This window comes from Typopeltis vanoorti, chromosome 12 (genome assembly GCF_054136105.1).
Source record: "Typopeltis vanoorti isolate ZY-2024b chromosome 12, IOZ_Tvanoo_1.0, whole genome shotgun sequence".
Classification (NCBI taxonomy): Eukaryota; Metazoa; Arthropoda; class Arachnida; order Uropygi; family Thelyphonidae; genus Typopeltis; species Typopeltis vanoorti.
This window is the reverse complement of record NC_143560.1, coordinates 79,027,506-79,045,483: the sequence shown is the minus strand read 5'-3', so window position 1 is coordinate 79,045,483 and position 17,978 is coordinate 79,027,506. Positions and strand designations below refer to the sequence as shown.

General features: G+C 35.4%; 1 protein-coding gene across 1 annotated transcript; it reads right to left on the bottom strand.

Annotated features, from left to right (window-relative positions):
• Positions 1–7,372: 7,372 nt before the first annotated feature.
• Positions 7,373–17,034, bottom strand: LOC150100917 (opsin Rh3-like). Its single transcript, XM_090401935.1, has 4 exons — positions 16,871–17,034; positions 13,984–14,114; positions 10,636–11,027; positions 7,373–7,738 (listed from the first exon to the last, which is right to left on the bottom strand). Exons 1-4 carry the CDS (start codon positions 17,029–17,031, stop codon positions 7,373–7,375), a joined length of 1,050 nt encoding a protein of 349 aa, XP_090258061.1. The 5' UTR covers positions 17,032–17,034.
• Positions 17,035–17,978: the final 944 nt, after the last annotated feature.

Below are 17,978 nucleotides of genomic sequence, written 5' to 3'. Positions count from 1 at the left end.
ACAACATAAAATAATTAACATCGATTTCATTAATAAGATATATTAACAAGCAATCTTAACTAACAATCCTGCTATAAGCATGGCTGGCTGTGGATGAGATGAAATGCCCAGTATGAGACTCCATTAAGCCGTAATGGATTGAAAGTGTTCCATTTTGGTCTACAGAGCAGGGTTTCCGGATGATGGGAAAAAAATGAAAAAATAAAAGTAAACAAAAACCCCACTCTGTGTTCCATTGTACTATAAGTTTACAACCTTTCGTGGGTGGAATTCAAAAAATATTCTGTTATGTGAGTCAGTAAAATATTCTAGAAATAAGGTTCCTCTTCCACAATAATTATACTGCGCAGTCTGCTGCAGTATCATGATATAATGCATTAATCTCTGTTTAATGCTAACTCACTGAAAAGTCTACTCTAGTTCGCAGGATTGCTATTACCTCATCCACTCTTAAGTCTTCTTCAACCCATCCATCCCTTAGGAGGAGGAGACCTAACTTCTAATTAGGTAACTCTTTCTAGAGTTACTTAATTAGAAGTTAGGACAAATTTAATGTAGCGGACAGACTATTCCTCTACTCTATCCTCTCAGGACAGGAATTTGCCTCTGTTCACAGAACCAGTTTGCCTGATTCAATGGGGAAAAAATCAAGTTTCCAGGAGAAAACTCTTTACATCTGTGTGAGACCAGCTAACTCACTATTGGATTGAAAAGACCTGATAAAGGTTCCTGACATAAACAGGATTCGAACATGGATCTTTCCAAACAAAGGGCGCTGTCGAAACCACCTGAGCTACAGAGGGTCTAAACTTTATTCAACAATGAACATATGCTTTTTACAGTTGCATGACCACAGTAAAAACTTAATGAAAGCTTTTTTAGTGGGGTTTGTTGCAAATTTCACCTACAAATTTTTATTAAGCCAGGCTCCCCCCCCCTAATACACACACTTCAGAATTTGACAAGTACTCTACTGAAAGCTCTCCACAAATGAAACACTATCAGCATCTGGAGACAGCAATGCCACTGGTCACTGATTCTCGTAAACTTCATGCATTATGATTCCTTAGGAGGTGGGAGGGTCTGGAAGTTCTGATTTTTTATTTATTCGTGTGGGATTCCCCCCTTCCTAGACCGTCCCTTAGGACTGGTTGAGCCGTCCGAATGAGGGATTAAGTATGTGTTTTTGACTAGCCTGTGTGTCCACTGGTCCGGTTTGCCTGCTTGTGGGATGAAAAACCCCAGATATTTTTGACTGTAGCCTGTGTGTCCACTGGTCCGGTTTGCCTGTTTGTGGGATGAAACACCCTAGACAAACTGGGGGGAGGGGAACCCTGCTTAAGTTCTGATGAAATACCTAGAACAATAATGAAATTAAAGCAGCTGATATAACCACAAGAAAGAACATACAAGGATATAAGAACATAAGTTACCTTCATAATTCTGCTACTTGTATGTCCTTTCTTATGGTTATATCAGTTGCCTTAATATCATTTTTGTTCTAGGTATTTATCAGAACTTTCCAAACCTCCCTCCTCGTATAGCTCAGAAGGCACATTCGATATCGATTGGTTGGTTGGTTGGAAAATACTGGATTCGAATTTCATTTAGGACGAGAAGAACCTTTCTACTTTTCAAGTGAGGGTAAATTAGCTGGTATCATGTAGCGATGGCAGAATTTTACCTCCCGGAAACTCCGATGTTCCTACAAAACGCAAGTGCAATTAACATAACCCTTAGTTTGATTTGTATCTCTAGTTACTTTTCAACCATAATTCCTAGCAAACCAATCTGATTCCTTGCAGACAACTGTTGCTTTAATTAAAACTTTTGTGATGAATTTAGCGCCCTCAAGTCAATCCCTTTTCTTTCATCTAATATTGTACCTACATCAGGTACTGCATAATTTTCACCCTTCATTAGAATACATCTTCATTAGAAGATGTATTCTAATGAAGATGTTTAGATTTTTTGATTCTTGATTAGAATACATCTTCATTAGAAGATGTATTCTAATCAAGTATTCATTCAACAATTCAGATCGGCCTGTGTAGCTTAGTGGAAGTAGGTTTGCATCCACCTGGATGGCCGAGTGGTTAGATCCGCTTTCCAGCCAAAAGGCTGCAGGCTCGAATCCCGCCGTCTCGTGGATGTTTGTGAATGTCTGTTGAAATACTAGTGCTGGTGGTATAAAATTCGATGCAGCGTCATAATTTTTCCAAAATTTTATTGCATCGACTTTTACAGGAGTCACATCCAAAATTCACAAAAAGTAAACTTGTAAATTTTATATGTAAATAATACTAACAGCCCATATAAATTAGCATGATACTGTGTAAATAGAAGATATATGAATATGTAGTTCAAGGGAAAATACCCTAGAAATCAGAAATATGTTAGAATTTATCTATGTAAGTAATACTAAAAGCCCATGTGTAGAGACCCAGAGGAATTAAACATGCTAAAATAGAGTAAACAGATGTCTTAAAATAGAAGTTCAGGGGCAATACTTTAGAATTCGGAAATGTATTTGATGTTATCACTTAGTATTGGGTGAAAAAGAAACCTATTGTAACCAAAGCAGTCTGATACCGCCTTCAAGGCCAATAGCAAAAGAGGGCAGTATACATCAGAAGCTGTTACGCTATGCTGTAAATTATTATTATTATTATTCCTGACACCTCCAAGGGGTCCAAAGACTCATCGCGGGAGGACACCTACAACTGTCTCAACCACTACACCGAACCTCTACTACGAATCATCTTCATCAACGCCATCTACCACCCAACTGCACAACTAGTATTTTTTGTCTGTAAATTGCGTGTGTTCTGAAAGGAAAAGGGATTAAACGTACACTTCAGGGAGATCTAGGAGTCTGCACTTTCTAGAAGGATAAGAGTTTGCACGTGAAAGGTATGGGGGTCACAGACCTTAATTCAAAGTTTGTGCGGGAATATCTGGGGTCCAAAATCTTCGCGCAGGGTCCCGCGAGAAGCCAAATAAAAGGATCATAGAATCGACTATCGAGCATCGGTAGAGTTGACACCAGGAAAAAAGGAGGGAGTCGGTCCATGGACTACGTCGGGTCCGGATGAAGTCGTAGAGGGTAACCGGAGGCGAAACCTTACAGAGCAAATAGCGGCCTAGGACCAGGATGACAAAGCCTTGACCGTCAGACCTTACGTCCCAATGCCTACAACGCCGGAAGATCGCGAGCCATTCCAGAGGAGAATACGGTATCCATGAAACCTCTAAAGTGATAGACCAAGCCTTAGCATAGAGGGAATCCGGAATAAGTCTGTAAAGGAAATACGACTAAGTGCACTGTACCTATGGAGGAGTCATGTGAGTTGAATTTTGTTGCAAAGCTTTTTTTATTTATGATGTGAAGGACTATTTAGAAAGACTGAATTTATAGAACTGCTATATACAGTAGATTAAAAACTTGTTCGGATAGAGAGAAGCTGTTTTTAAAGTAATTGTAAAAGACATTAATGAAAATTTTGATTTACATTGTATTGTAAAGAACTGGTTCAGAAGAACTGACAAGATTATACAATTAAGAAATATAATGTTATGAGAAGTAGTTTGCTTAAAGAGTGTTATATTTTATGTGAAGTTGGAATTGGAGGTTATAATTAACCAAAGAATGAAGTTCCTAAACTGTAAATGGGCTGGTAGTTAATAGTTATCTAATTTAATTGTTGATATTTTACGTCATGTATTTTGTTGCATGCCTGCGAATTTGTCCTAATGATGTTTTTTTCTAAGGTGTTTAGCTTAGAGAGAAGAGGAAAATAGCATCCTTTTAGTTATATTTAAAAGGAGTGCCATCTGATCTTTTTCGCAACTGCACTGTTCTCAAAAAAAAAAAAAACGATCCTGTGAGCGAGGGAGATTGGAATTTGGTACGAATTTTGAGTTAAGAGTTAGCCACGACTGTATATAATTATAGAGCAGGAACTTTATTGGAAGTATAAATATTTTCTTATGCCATTTGGAGAACTTTAGTGGCGCAGTTAGTAATAAATAAATAAATTTCTAGAGATCTCCAGCATAAGGAAAGAATACTAAAGATAGAGAAAGGGAAATAAGATTAACTGAGTACATGAAAGGAAAAAGATAAAGTTAAAGTTCTTCTTCTTCTTCGTCTATGATCTCTTATGCTTTTAAGCGTCGAGATTTTGCCAAAGAAATTTCCATGCCGTTCTGTCCAAGGTTTGTTGTTTTGCTTCTTTCCAGTTAATTCCCTTCTTTTCCAATTTTTCTTTAATTTCCTTTTGCCAACCTTTCCTGGGTCTGCCTATGTTTCTTTTTCCTATTTTCTGGCTTTCGTATACAGTTTTTGCTATTCTTCCTTCTTCCATTCGATTGAGATGTCCAAACCATCTCATTTGGGCTTGTGTTATGAATTGATTCAGAGGTGCAACTTGAAGGCTGTCTCTTATGGTTTGATTTCTTATTCGGTCTAGTGTTGTTTTTTGTGCCACTTTCCTGAGATATTTCATTTCAATTGTTTGTAGTTTATTTGTGTTTCCTGTTGTTAAACACCAAGACTCACAACTGTATGTTAATGTTGGTAGAAACATTGAACGGTACACTGCCATTTTGGTATTTGGGTGACTTCTTTCTTATCTAGGAGTGGGCCTTTCATTGCATAGAATAACTTTGTTCCCCCTCTTATCCTGTTGTTAATTTCTCTGTCTAGCTTCTTGTATATATGATCCCAAGTATTTAAAGGAGTGGACTTGTTCCAGTTGGTGATTCTCTATTTTTATTGTGTATTTTTGTTGGTTTCTAGATATGATCATTGTTTTAGTTTTATTTATATTTATGGTCATATTCCTTTTCTTTGTTTCTTCATACCAAATGTTGATATTGTACTGCAGATCTTCAGCTGTATTTGCTAGAATCACTACATCATCTGCAAAAGCCATATGTGAAATCCTGGTTTCTTTCAGTTTCCTGTATCCTAAGTGGAACTTTTTTGTTTTTGTTTGGCATGCCTTTAAAATTTCATCCATTACAAATGTAGGAGTGAGCCTTGCCTCACTCCTACATTTGTTTCAAATTCTTATGATCTATTATTACAGGTTCTTACATAATTTCTATTACTTTTGTAGAGGCTTTGTATGGCTGCTATTAAGTTATCTTGTATCTTGTTTTTCTTTAATGTTTGCCATATTAAGTGTCTGGGAACTCGGTCAAAGGCCTTTTCAAAATCTATAAAACATGAATGTAGTTCTTTTCCATATTCCAATGTTTTCTCTGATATTTGTCTAAGACTGAAGATAAGATCCTGTGTGCTTCTATTTTTTCGAAAGCCATATTGCATTTCATCCAGCGTGTCCTCTATTTGATTTCTAAGCCTCGCTTCTAAAATGCGGGTATACAATTTTCCTGGAACGCTTAAAAGCGAAATTCCTCTATGGTTTTCACATTTGCGGTTGTCTCTTAAATATAAGGATTATTATAGCTACTTCCCAGTCTTTGGGAATAATTTTCTTTTTCCATACAACATTGAATAGGTGTAAAAGTTAACGAATAAAAATATAGAAGCCAAGGATAAAGAAAGCAATATTTTACAACATTCAGGTAGAATAAAAGAATAAAAAAAACCTTATAGTATTACAGTGGTGTGGGCAGTAGACGGCGTTGGTGTAAATGATGCGGTTCGCTGTAGTTGGTGGATTAAGTGGTGGATATGGAGGTGGTGTTACGTAATAATAATAATAATAATAATATTATTATTATTATTATTATTATTATTATTATTATTATTATTATTATTATTATTATTATTATTATAATCCTCTGCGCTATGCCGCCTGAAAAAAGACTTAAGTTTTAGTCTAGTCGCCAGTTAGAGGAACATTTTTCTAAGTCTTTCTTCGATCGGTTCCTAAGTTGGTCGATCTGTAGCACGAGAAAGTGGGTTTTTCCTCCAGAAAACTCGGATTTTTCTTACCGTATACTCAAGAAAATCGACAGTGGAAACCACACTGTTACAGACAATAGCATCGTATTACCGTTAGCGATCGCTAGGTGGCGATACGTGTCAGTTTCCTCTTTATTAGATGCCACATATAATTAGTGATAGTCTTTGGCCAGCTATCTCTGATTGGCTACAGGTGGAGACTGAACTGCCCACTCAGTCTTCAAAGTTAGATAGGTCTAAAATCTCCTCCTATATTCCCTATAACGGAATAAAAGGAGTTAGCTGGTTGATTCAGCTATTTTGCTACAGGCCCCTTCTTTTCCTTTGTGTTCAACAATGTAATCCTTCCTCTTATTGCCCATATAATGGTAGAACTTGGTGCTTTGGTCTGATCTCCTAGTTATCTCTCATTATGCAACTTGTTTTCCATACCATACATTTTTGCTCTTCTAGTCTGTGATTTGTACTGCTCATTCTGTTTTTGTTCATCTACTCCATCCATATCTTTTATGTAGTTTCACTTGATGTCATTCATTCATATAATGTCCACACAGTTTGTTCTCGTTCTCCCAACTTTGCTCCTGACAGTTAGATATACAATTCTTTATTTTGAATTCCACGTTCAGATATACATATATAGTCTAACAATGCGCTTTTCAAATTCTTTTTGACAGTTCCCACATATTTAACTTACTATTCTTTCTGTTCCTCAAAGTACTATAAATGTCTTCCTATTATTGCTAGAAATGTGGAATAGTTTGATATGTCATTTGGTGCTTGTGTGCTAGCCAATGCCCATTCACACTACAGCACCTGTTATTGTTAGAACGAGGAGTAGCTTCGTTACTCTAGTTTCACACGTATAAATCTGATAGCATCTGGTGGTCTTTTATTAGCCAAAATTCGCGTACATTGTTGGAATGAAGTTTTCCAGACTTTATTATATCAATATTATCAATTATATCAAAGAAACTATTATATCAATAACTGACTCATTGATATATGATCTTTTAGGTATAAGCCAAACATTTGAAAGTTTTCAGTTTTGTGTGCATATTGAGATAATGTCGCTTTATTTTTATATAATAATCGTAAATCGTGGGAAAAAAAAAAAAAAAGACACCTACACCTTCAAATTAGGATTTTAGATTTCTTATTAAATGTTTCTTCATTAGAATAATGAATAAAACCGACGGGGAAAAAAATATGTCTAACAAAAGATTGAACTTCTTGGACTATTGTATATGTGCCAGAAGACATAGTCGTTTATGTTCAGCTTAATTTTTCCATATATTTAATTATTATTTAAAGCCCTAAAAAGTTAATTTAAATGTAAAGATAACTCATATATATCTTGTTTTTTGTTACATAAATGTGTTCTCTTCTACGAACATAATAAGAAATAAGTAATAATTTCTGATCCAAGTTGATAGACTAAGCATTCGAATGGGTAGTCATGGAATAATTATCTGAATTGTCTGGCTGTGGTTCATCGATACACATCCATGGTATCTTCTTCTGTAACTCCACTCTATATTTAGGATGATTAATAGCATAGATAAAAGGATCAAAGCAGGCAGATGCTTTTATTGTGAGAGCTGGTACCATTGACATCAACGGCGTGATAAACTTCTTTTCATATGGAGTAAAAGCTGCGATGAAATTCACGAGGATATATGGCACCCAGGAAAAGAGGAAGAGGGTAATAATCCCAAAAGCCACCTTTGCTATACGAATTTCTGCTTTGGTTTCGTTTGATGCTTGATTTGCGCGAAGATTTTCCACATTCATCTTTTTCGCCTAGAGAGAAAAAAATTGAAAATAGACTTATTTAAATCATTTAGCTCTGAAATTCATGAGATTTTGCATAATTAATGTTTTATCGTTGTACACTAATTCTGTTACGTAATTCCAGCAGCAGTTCTATTTTTTTTTTATTTAAGTTCACTAGTGTGCAGAACTCTCACTCCATTTATATATCCATCCCATATTTGAAATGTATATTACGAAAAGTACAAGAAAAATCTACAGTGTAGTCCTTGCTGCAAATTCTTAATTAATATTTTCTCCATTGAAGGATAATAGTAATATATAAGGACCATAAGTTCAAACAACAAATATATAGTGTTAGGGGCCATAAGATGGCAGCAATTAAATGGCAATTAAAATCACTTATTTTGTTGCGCAAGGGATGTGCGAGTCGCTGTCACCCCCCACCACCACCACTACCACCACCCACACACACACACCTTCCAGTTTCCAAAAGTTATTTAGGGCTGAACGGCCTAGCTTACTCGCTTTGGGAAAAGAAAAGGCGCCAGCGGATTTTTATTATTATTATTATTTCAATTGCTTTAAAAAAAAAAAAAAAAGGTTTTCTTTTGTCTTTTTTTTATATATTCAGCAATTTTTTTTTCCTTTAACTCTCTTTCACTACACATACTGGCCACTGAATTAGAAAATTTTCTTTAATACAGTGGTTTCTGTGAAGGCATGCGACTGCCAATGCCGATGCTCTTCAATTCCCTGCGCATAGTTCAGTGACTATGGGTCAAGAGCAGCCTTCATTAAATGCTTCGGCCAATTACTACACACATGAAGTTCTGTTTGTTCATTTTACAGACTTTCTCCGACGAACGATCTGATTCCTGACAGAATGTCTTAGGATCACAGTTACGCCTCTTACACAAGCAATACGGGTTATTTTTCCACTGATTAAACACCTGGGATATCTCATGTTTTGAGACGCCAGTCAGTTGTGCTGTTTTCAAAATCGCGGCTCCAGCCAGATATGCACCCACAATAAACCCTTCAACGAACTCCGAAAGATCCTTTATCTTTCCCATTGTGATCAATACTTCGACGGTTATTGACCAGCAGCTGTCTAGAACACGTGGTGACGCACGTGACAAAATATTTTGCATATACTCTGTGTAAGTGACGTTTTCCTATATCTGCATAAAGGTTTCTAATTCAATGGCCGGTATGTGTAGTGTGTTCTATTGCACCTCGGTTCGAAATGAAAGAATGTCTGCGTGGCGCTGGAAATGGAGTTTGTTTCCAATATAGCTGGATAGTAATAGATTCGATTCTAGTTGCCAAATACCAAAACGTTCTCCAGCCAGTTCCTGAGTTTGTTGATTTTTGCACTGGCAAAAGGCAAGTGGAATTCAAAAAAAAAAAAAAACTGAAGTTTTTTTTTAACACCTACATAATAAGAGTGTTAGGATGAGCCATGAGAGAGTGGTATTAGAAGATTAATGCATCAATAATATTCTTCCTGATGTGCTAGTATAGCGTATCGGTAATAGAAAGAGAAAAACATTAACATTTCTATTTGTTATAATTCTATGATCAACCTAGAATCTTAATAGAGAACATGCAGACTTCCTTCAAGGGTGTGACATGACAACGAAAACGAAGGAACGTGAACCGACCGTAACTCAGCTATAGCTTTCAAAGAGCGAATTCTGTAAATCGCAATTTTGAACTAGAGTATAGAGACTATTCCGATTGCAAAATGATGTAGAAATATCTTATATAATTGACTGATTAACGCTATAAGTTAATTTTTTTGTATGCGTGTCTGTATGTCTGTGTGTTTAATACCTTATGAAATTCACTAGTTAGTGACAAAAACTAAATCTTTTGGTGTTTGATCTGTTTTACAGCTCATTGTGAAGAATAACTTCTGTTCAGATATAAAACAAGCACAGTACGAAGGAAACCCATTCTGAAACTACGCTTAAGTGATGGGAAACCAAAATATAAAGGTCTATTTCTGCAATAAAAACGTTATGTTTTCCATCCTACATATCTGAGATTCCCCAGCATAGGTAAGCATTGAGGACGAATTCCGATATCCAAGGAGCCTGCCAATGAGGAGACAGGGGAGCTGATTCCATAACTATCCATGAATTCACTTTGAATGAGAGCCAAGGGAAGGTAATTTTAGAAATTATAGCCTGGATGCCTACCGATTTCTAAAAGTTAGTCAGGGATAGAAGAGCTTCGCTGAATTCCTTTAGGGGAATTAAAAGAGCGATACTGAATTTATTTTTAAAAATAACGCTGAAAGATTTTTATATATAAATCCTGATACAACTGTCGATACCACGTTATCCTCTGAACCATAAATAAATAAATAAATAAATAAATATATATATATATATATATATATATATATATATATATATATATATATATATATATATATATATATATATATATATATATATATATATATATATATATATATATATATATATATATATATATATATATATATATATATATATGAGTTTTACGGTAGATTTTTTGAAATGTGAGGTTAAAAACCCGAGTTTCAGGAGAAAAGTCGCTATTTGTTTGCACTAAAGACGATTCGTGAACTGGCTAACAAAGGCTTAGAAATTGTCCCTCTGGTTGGCGACTAGAATCGAGCTAATAATGACCTTTCTTCTAGAAGTCTAGCAGCAGCTTTGTGGCAATGTGGAAACATTTCCATAAAGCTGCACAGGTATCATCAAATGAAAGAAATTTTAATTCTCACATTTCTTCAGTTTCTTTAAAAATGCTTTCAATCTGCATTCATATTGATCATAACTTGAGATCCTTCATTTATTCTTATACTAATAATACAATGATATATTTAATTATGCACATATTTTTAAACGTAAGAACTATTGGTTACTCGCCTGTTCTTTTAGTTCCTGGTCATGTTTTCGAACCATTAAGTATATACGTAAATAACAACCGACAATGATACAAATGGGTATAAACCAGCCGAAGAACCAAGTGCACAAAATATAAGATCGGCCATTGAAATCGTGGAGAAAGTAATCTGTAGTGCAACTGGTTAAGTAGCCTTCAGGTACGAAGTGATTCCACACCTTGAATGCTGGCAAAAGCGCAAAGGGTGTGATGTAAAGAAATATGATTAGCAACAGACCTGCTGCTTTCTTGTGGGTCATTTTATTGGAGTTGAAAGGACAGGCAATAACACGATAACGGTCGTAGGAGATTACTGCATTACAAAAGGCTGATCCTAATCCAGAATAGGCTCCTATGATGCCGTACATCGTGCAACCTAAACAATAAGAAATGAAGTAATCAATAATTCAGTTTTATCATGAATGGTGAAAGGCAGTATCACTAACTTCAATTATAAAGTAACTTAATGCTGATTTCTTGAGTGCACCTCTCTCTTTCAATAAATAAAATACAATAAATACAATAAAAGTAGTAAGAGTTTTTAATCTATATATTTTTAAAATTAAAATATTATTTGTGACATTTTGAAATTAATTTTATCAATAACATAAATGTGAAAAACACAATTAATAAACATCTATCAATCGACCCTCTTAATATGTGAGTTCCCTCCCCTTCCATCCCTCCAGTGTAGTCTTAAGCTAAAGACTATATATATAATTGATAAAAATAAGTTAAAAGATATCCCTGGTACGCTCATGGTACAAAATGTACTATAGATTTACAAATAAGCTTTCGTGGGTGTGAGCAAAATGAAAAAAAAAAAAAAAAAAGTATATACGTATTCCACAACCTGGTTGCCACTTTGTGGAAGAAAATACCCCCCCCCCCTGAGAGACTGGCTAACTTATCTTTCAGTTTTTCACTTGAGAAAACCTTTATGAAAAGTTTCTCTTATCCAAGAAAGAAATTATTCGAATCTAAGTCTTTCTAAACTGAAAGGTTAGAAAGATCGTTGTAGTGCCCTCTACAACTTCGCTACGAATGAGCTCTCTCTCTCTCTCTCTCTCTCTCTCTCTCTCCAATAAATTTCTTCAGATTGTATTTGTTTTAATTCAGAATCAATGCGATTATTTACAGAACTTGATATTCTTTTGCGATATGTTCACATCACTCGTATATGCTCAGTAGAACGCTCGTGATCACATAAGGTTTGTGTTATATTTCTGCATTCATTAAAACCCTTCATTAAGCTATTATTTGACTTAGAAAACAATTTACAAACAAAGCAGTACATTGCTTTGCTGGTATCATAGCTTTGTTCATAGTCGTTTTTCCTTTCTTCCATTTGCTTTTTCACAACAAAAATATAATTTATTTACATTTCTGACATATATTCTATTGAGTTCTGTGTATTCGTTTTAAACATTTTCGATTTTACCAAAATTCTGAGGCATATTTATTAAAATATGCTCGATAAATTGTTCATTAACCTCCCTACCGGCCGAGGTGGATGAAATAACCAGACCCCCCCCCCCAGCGTTTTTCATGGATCAAAACTTTATCGGCAACCTACCTTTTACCATGCGATTACCCCCTCCGCCGTTATTCCTGAACTCCGATTTTAGAACCGTTAACGGATTAATTGTGGTGGAGTGAACTTTGTGTCACTTGTCTTTACTTGTGCGGTGTTACATGGAATTTCCTTTAGTGTGCTACGGTATTTGACTCTTTTTTGCTACGCAATTTATCTGTTGTGTCTCTTCCCAAAAATGAAAACGAATTTCACATGTGCGAAAATAATCAACCCTCAAATGACCAGAGATCAGCCTTTGCAATGAACCTATTTAGTAATAGTAAATTTGTTGTCTTTTATTCTTCAAATCAGTACAACGGAACAAGACAACTTTATGTTCTTTCACTTTACTGACAATATGGAAGAATTTTTTTTGGCGAAGTTTCAAATGTAAGGTTTTAAAATGTGGCCCCATAGAGAGTGAGGCCCCAGCTTGCGCTTAGTGCACCTTATGGTAAATGCGGCTTTGCAAGACAGGCATCATAAAATTCTTTATTGTTAAAAGCAGTTTATAGTTATTGCCAAAAAAGTGCCAATAGAGAATTTTGGGGGACATTGCTCGTATACCACCAACGCTTCGACTCTCTAGTCCTCTTTAATACTATTACTTTTTTTATGATGTGTGGCGCCCCTTGGTTGGTGCCTCTTGTGCCTAAACTTAGAGCAGGCCCTGGGTCAGCTTATATGTTTTGCAGGAGAAAAGAACCTGAACTTCCAGAAGGAAAATTCGTAACACCTCACGAGAATGACTAACTCGCCTTCAGTTGAAAATCTCTTACAAAATATTCGTCTTGTTTTATACGGAATTCTAATTCGAGTCTTTCCAAAGAACGTCTCTACTGACTGCAATGAGGAGGCAATAATTAGAATATAGCTATTAAAAAAAAAATAATAAAAACTCAGTCTCATTTCATTTAACACACCATTCTTTTTATTATTCTTTCTCAGTTTTTCATTCATTCATGCTGATATCAAGACATCTGAAATCTGGAATTTGTTCCTTCATCGCTTGAAAGCAATAATGTGAATTGTTAGGCGTCAGTACTGTCACGATGTTTTATGGTAACTCCTTTTACTTTGTGGAATCTGAGACCTTTCCCACAGACGGATAGATAAAAGCATATAGGTGAAAATATGATGACATTTCATCACCAGGCCTCTATTTAATTAAATATTTTTAAGTGATTCTATCCCACGAAAGACAATTAGCTATTGACTATAGTACTTCAGTATTAATTCCATAGGAGGCTAAAGGTTAGATCCAGAAATCCTGCTCTAGAGACTAAAAATATGAAACTTTTTCAAGCCATTTTGTGCCTATAATAAGAAGAATTAGTGGTCTCACACCTGATGATGAAATCCATCTACCACCTAAAGCCATTCACAAAACATCATGCCTGCGATGAAATTCGAACACACAACTGTTAATTGGGGAATGGATATGATTAACTACTCGGCTTAGCGGGCACACAAACAGATTGTGATACATGTATGCTGTTAATTACCTATTTGATGCCCATTTGCGAAATGATCTGTGGCTACCTCTTTCGACCGTCTCTTGTATTAGTGTCCTAATGTAGGCCAACCAGGAGAACAACTAATCAAACTTAAAACACTTTGATTATGAAAAAACATATAGTTGTTTTAAATAGCAATATTGAAATATTTTACTACTGTATACAGCACATGTACGAGTACAGTGTTTAAGCAGTGCTAAATTTACGAATTTAGGATCTAGTACTTATTACTAACTTACCAATATTTCCAAAGAGTGGACCGAGATTAAATGAATTGTAGATGAATACGGGAGTTTTGGCCATCATGAGAAAGTCAGTAAAAGCAAGAGCTACAACGAATATGTTAGCTGGCGTCCTCAATGATTTCGATCTGAAAGAATGCAATTTAAAAAAAAAATGTAATACGGCATTATTTTATTGTACTAGATCATTGTCTTTATACACGAGAATATCAAAGAACAAAAAAAAAAGGACAATTATGACCTTCAACATCTATCAGTCATTTACCAAAACATTTCGCACAGTTTTATACGCGGTGTGCATAAAATCATGTGCATCATGGACTTATTTTGGATACACTATAATAAAAATAATAATAATAAAATAGGGGGAAAAATAAACTATTTTATGAAATAGTTTATAATAATGGCTATTTCAGTGAATTAAATGAATTCGATCCGGATATGTCGAAGTTACAACTGTTCAAAATGTCTCTCACCAATCAAAATACTGTATTGGTTTCTTCGTTAACATACCCGAACCGAAAGCATTTTCAAATGTTCTCTTTAAAATGTCCATGTCTGTTAATCACTGAATAAACTTCAATTTTAAAATATTCCCAGATTAAAGAAAAAAAAAAAAAAGTCCATTACATTTAAATTGCACCTGATAAATTAAAATGAATAAATAACAGCCTATGATGCATGGCCATGTATATTCCTTTCTCTTTCGACACACACACACACACACACACACCGTTCCTGTTTTATTTTATCTGACTACTTCCAAATTGAATGTTATCAGCGATATGAATCAAGAGGAAAATATTCCGCTTCCTCCTCACAAACATGTATACACACGTACCCTTACTATCAACAAGTATATAGACCGAGTAATCTTATTATCATTTCCATGAATAATTCTGATATCATGTTCAAATTTTATGCACCTAGGGATAATTAATTACCCATATCTGTGGCAGTTAGTGACAAGTATGAAGGACATCTTACACGTTACAACGTTATAGAAAGAGTGATTAAAATTAAGCAGTTCGCACACAGACGGAAAGAATTTAATAGCTATTTAGAATAAGGAATAAAATATATCCTTTTTTTATCACTAAGAGATCATTTTATGAAAGTTGTAATGCACACAATCATCTTTGCTATTTGTAACCCATGAGAGACCATAATTTTGCCTTTTGAATAGCGATTTTTCAGTTAAGTAAAACAATGATTAAAATTTAATAAATTAATTATTACATTAATTAAGATGAAAAGCCAAACGGCTATATTTTCTGGCGAAGTTAGTTAAATTAAGGGGAGGGCACACCATTCTGGCATTTGTATAGTGGAGTTATGTAAGTTCTTTTCACTTAAACTTTGGTATCATCCAGGCCTACCTACTCACTGATGAGATCCCAATGAGGGTGGAAACCGGTGCCGGGGGAGATCTGGCTTTGAGAGGCTCCGCTTAGAGGTAGGTTTTTGCCTGTCTCTGAGTGGGGCCACCGCTGAGATTATGACTCTGCTTGGTGGTGGGGTGAGCCTGCCACTGGGTAGAGCCAATGCTGAGAAGTTCTTATCGGTGACGGGTGAGCCTGTCATTGAGTGGAACAACGCTAAGTTGGGCGATCTTTCGGGATCGTCTTATTTTTACAGCCCGCTTCACCTATACATAAGGTGGAAACCGGTGTGGGCGGATCTGGCTTTGAGAGGCTCCGCTTGGAGGTAGGTTTTTGCCTGTCTCTGAGTGGGGCCACCGCTGAGATTATGGCTCTCTTTGGTGGTGGGGTGAGCCACTGGGTAGAGCCAATGCTGAGAAGTTCTTCTCAGTGATAGGGTGAGCCTGTCACTGAGTGGAACAATGCTGAGTTGGGCGATCTTTCGGGATCGTCTTATTTTTAGCGTCCGCTTCACCTATACAAAAAAAGGTTGAAACTGGTCTGGGTAGTGACCTCTCCTCATAATGTAAAGCAGTATTACATCTCCTAGGAGCTGTGTTTTCACATTATGAGAAAATATCAATGATAGTGAGGGAGCTTGTGCACCTTTGCTTCGAGTTGCCTTGGTGTTGTACTACCAAGTGGTCACTTGCGCTTGGATTCGCCGATAGTTCTTCGGCATGAAACTCGTAGATCGTAGTTTTCGATCTTGGAGTTTCGCATACTGGCTGTAAAATAATAAGGGATTTTTATCCCCTTAATTTAATTATTACATTAACTTAAAAACTAAAAAAAATCCTGAGTAAAAAAGTAAACCAAATAGAAATAACTGATATTACTCAAATGACACAATTACCATTTAAAAATTTATTTTGTAAATTTCTGCATTTTTTTATACTGCGCAGGATATACACAAAGTAGAGTACCGTCAGGTGGAGCAACCGGCTACGTTAAATAATTGTTTGACATCTTCTGTTTAATTGGATATCAAGTTTTTATGTTCAAGTAAGTATAAGTTTTTTGTTGTAGTTATTTTTTTATGTTATTTTTTTACCAGAGACTTATTTAACTTTTCGAAAAATACGAATGATATTTTACATACGTATAATTTTAATTTTTCGTGAAACAGCTCATAGGCAGAAATGAACAGAGTACATCCACCAGACGTTGTCGGGTAACTCGTGAAGTTCGAAGTTATGTTGGTGGAGGTCAACAGTAGTATTTACATGATCGATTAAAGCGCTGGATAGGCAAATAGATCAAAATTTATTAAATGGTATCCTAGTCGATTAAGAACCATTATTTGAGAATTTTGGATAAAAGGCTGAATGAACGAGTAGCACAGGTAATTAAATAAATATATATCCTTATTATATTTATGCTTCTGACAACAGAAAGTTTTAATTAATTGTATGCTTAATAAAATTTCCATAAAATTGGCAAATGTTCATTGAGATACTCACGTACTAAATATATAAATGACGATCCCATTACCGATACAGGCAACAGTCATTAAAGCAACGTAGAGAATCCCTAGCGTGTAGTGCATATATGGGCTTGGAGCCTCGAACTGTTTCCAATACGGGCTGACATAGACATCTGGCGGTGCATTCCACCCATTCATATAAATTTCGTACATCAGGGATTGGATAGCAATACCACTCAAGAAGGAATATATCTGAAATTCCCACAGGTACTTCACTTATTGTCATATACGTTCTTGGCGACTGTACTACAAAAGAGAAAAAAGATTTATAAATATATGAAGTAAAAGTCCTATCGCTCGTTTAGGGAAGCAACGCTTCAATAAACAAGTGTTCGTGAAACATCCCGCTATCCGTCGCATCATCAACGAATTGATATCCTCTTTTCTAATGATCCTTATCAATACCAGTTTTATTCCCCGTCATTTGTGACCTGTTCATTCTCTTTCCATTGACATATTTCTATTTTATTGGAAAAACATTCAAACCAGCCGGAGAACACACTCGATCTACAGACATAATACATATCGCCAATGTTTTGTGCAAGCTGTGGGAATGCACATGCTTAGTAACAGCGCGCGCAGAGTTTTTGCTCTCAGAATTTCTAATTTGTAGTCAATACTTTTTTAATATATCATAAAAACGGATTATATGATAGATCATACTTGTCATTTATTTTATTATAATTTCTCCAATGTCTTCACTCCAATATTACTCTAATCCAGGGGAGGCCAATCTTTTAAGTTCCACGCGCCAATTTTTTCACGTATAAGTTCAGGTGCGTCATACAATACAACCCTTGTACCTTTAAAAACTCCCTGTAAAAATGTTATAGACATATTTAGTATAAACATGATATATTGATTTAATGTAAAAACATGATAATCATTACTTACCTTAATGAGACTTTTGAGTCTATTTTGATTTCGCCAAGCTTTTAATGTTTGGAGTTAAATTAGTTACTGAGTGCATCAGAGAATTATTCAGATTTAAATAAGTCAATCGCGATTTCATTTTGTTTTTAATCAATTTCATGGCTTAAAATGCTTGTTCAAATCTGTACGTCGTTCCAAACGACAGATATAAC

Bases quoted from the DNA above. Each gene is read 5' to 3' on its own strand.
- LOC150100917 (XM_090401935.1), bottom strand. From the start codon at position 17,031: ATGAATGGGTGGAATGCACCGCCAGATGTCTATGTCAGCCCGTATTGG. The intron at 11,028-13,983 runs GTAAGTTAGTAA...CTTATTGTTTAG, and splicing joins TCCACTCTTTGGAAATATTG to GTTGCACGATGTACGGCATC. The intron at 7,739-10,635 runs GCGAGTAACCAA...TTTTCTCTCTAG, and splicing joins ACCAGGAACTAAAAGAACAG to GCGAAAAAGATGAATGTGGA.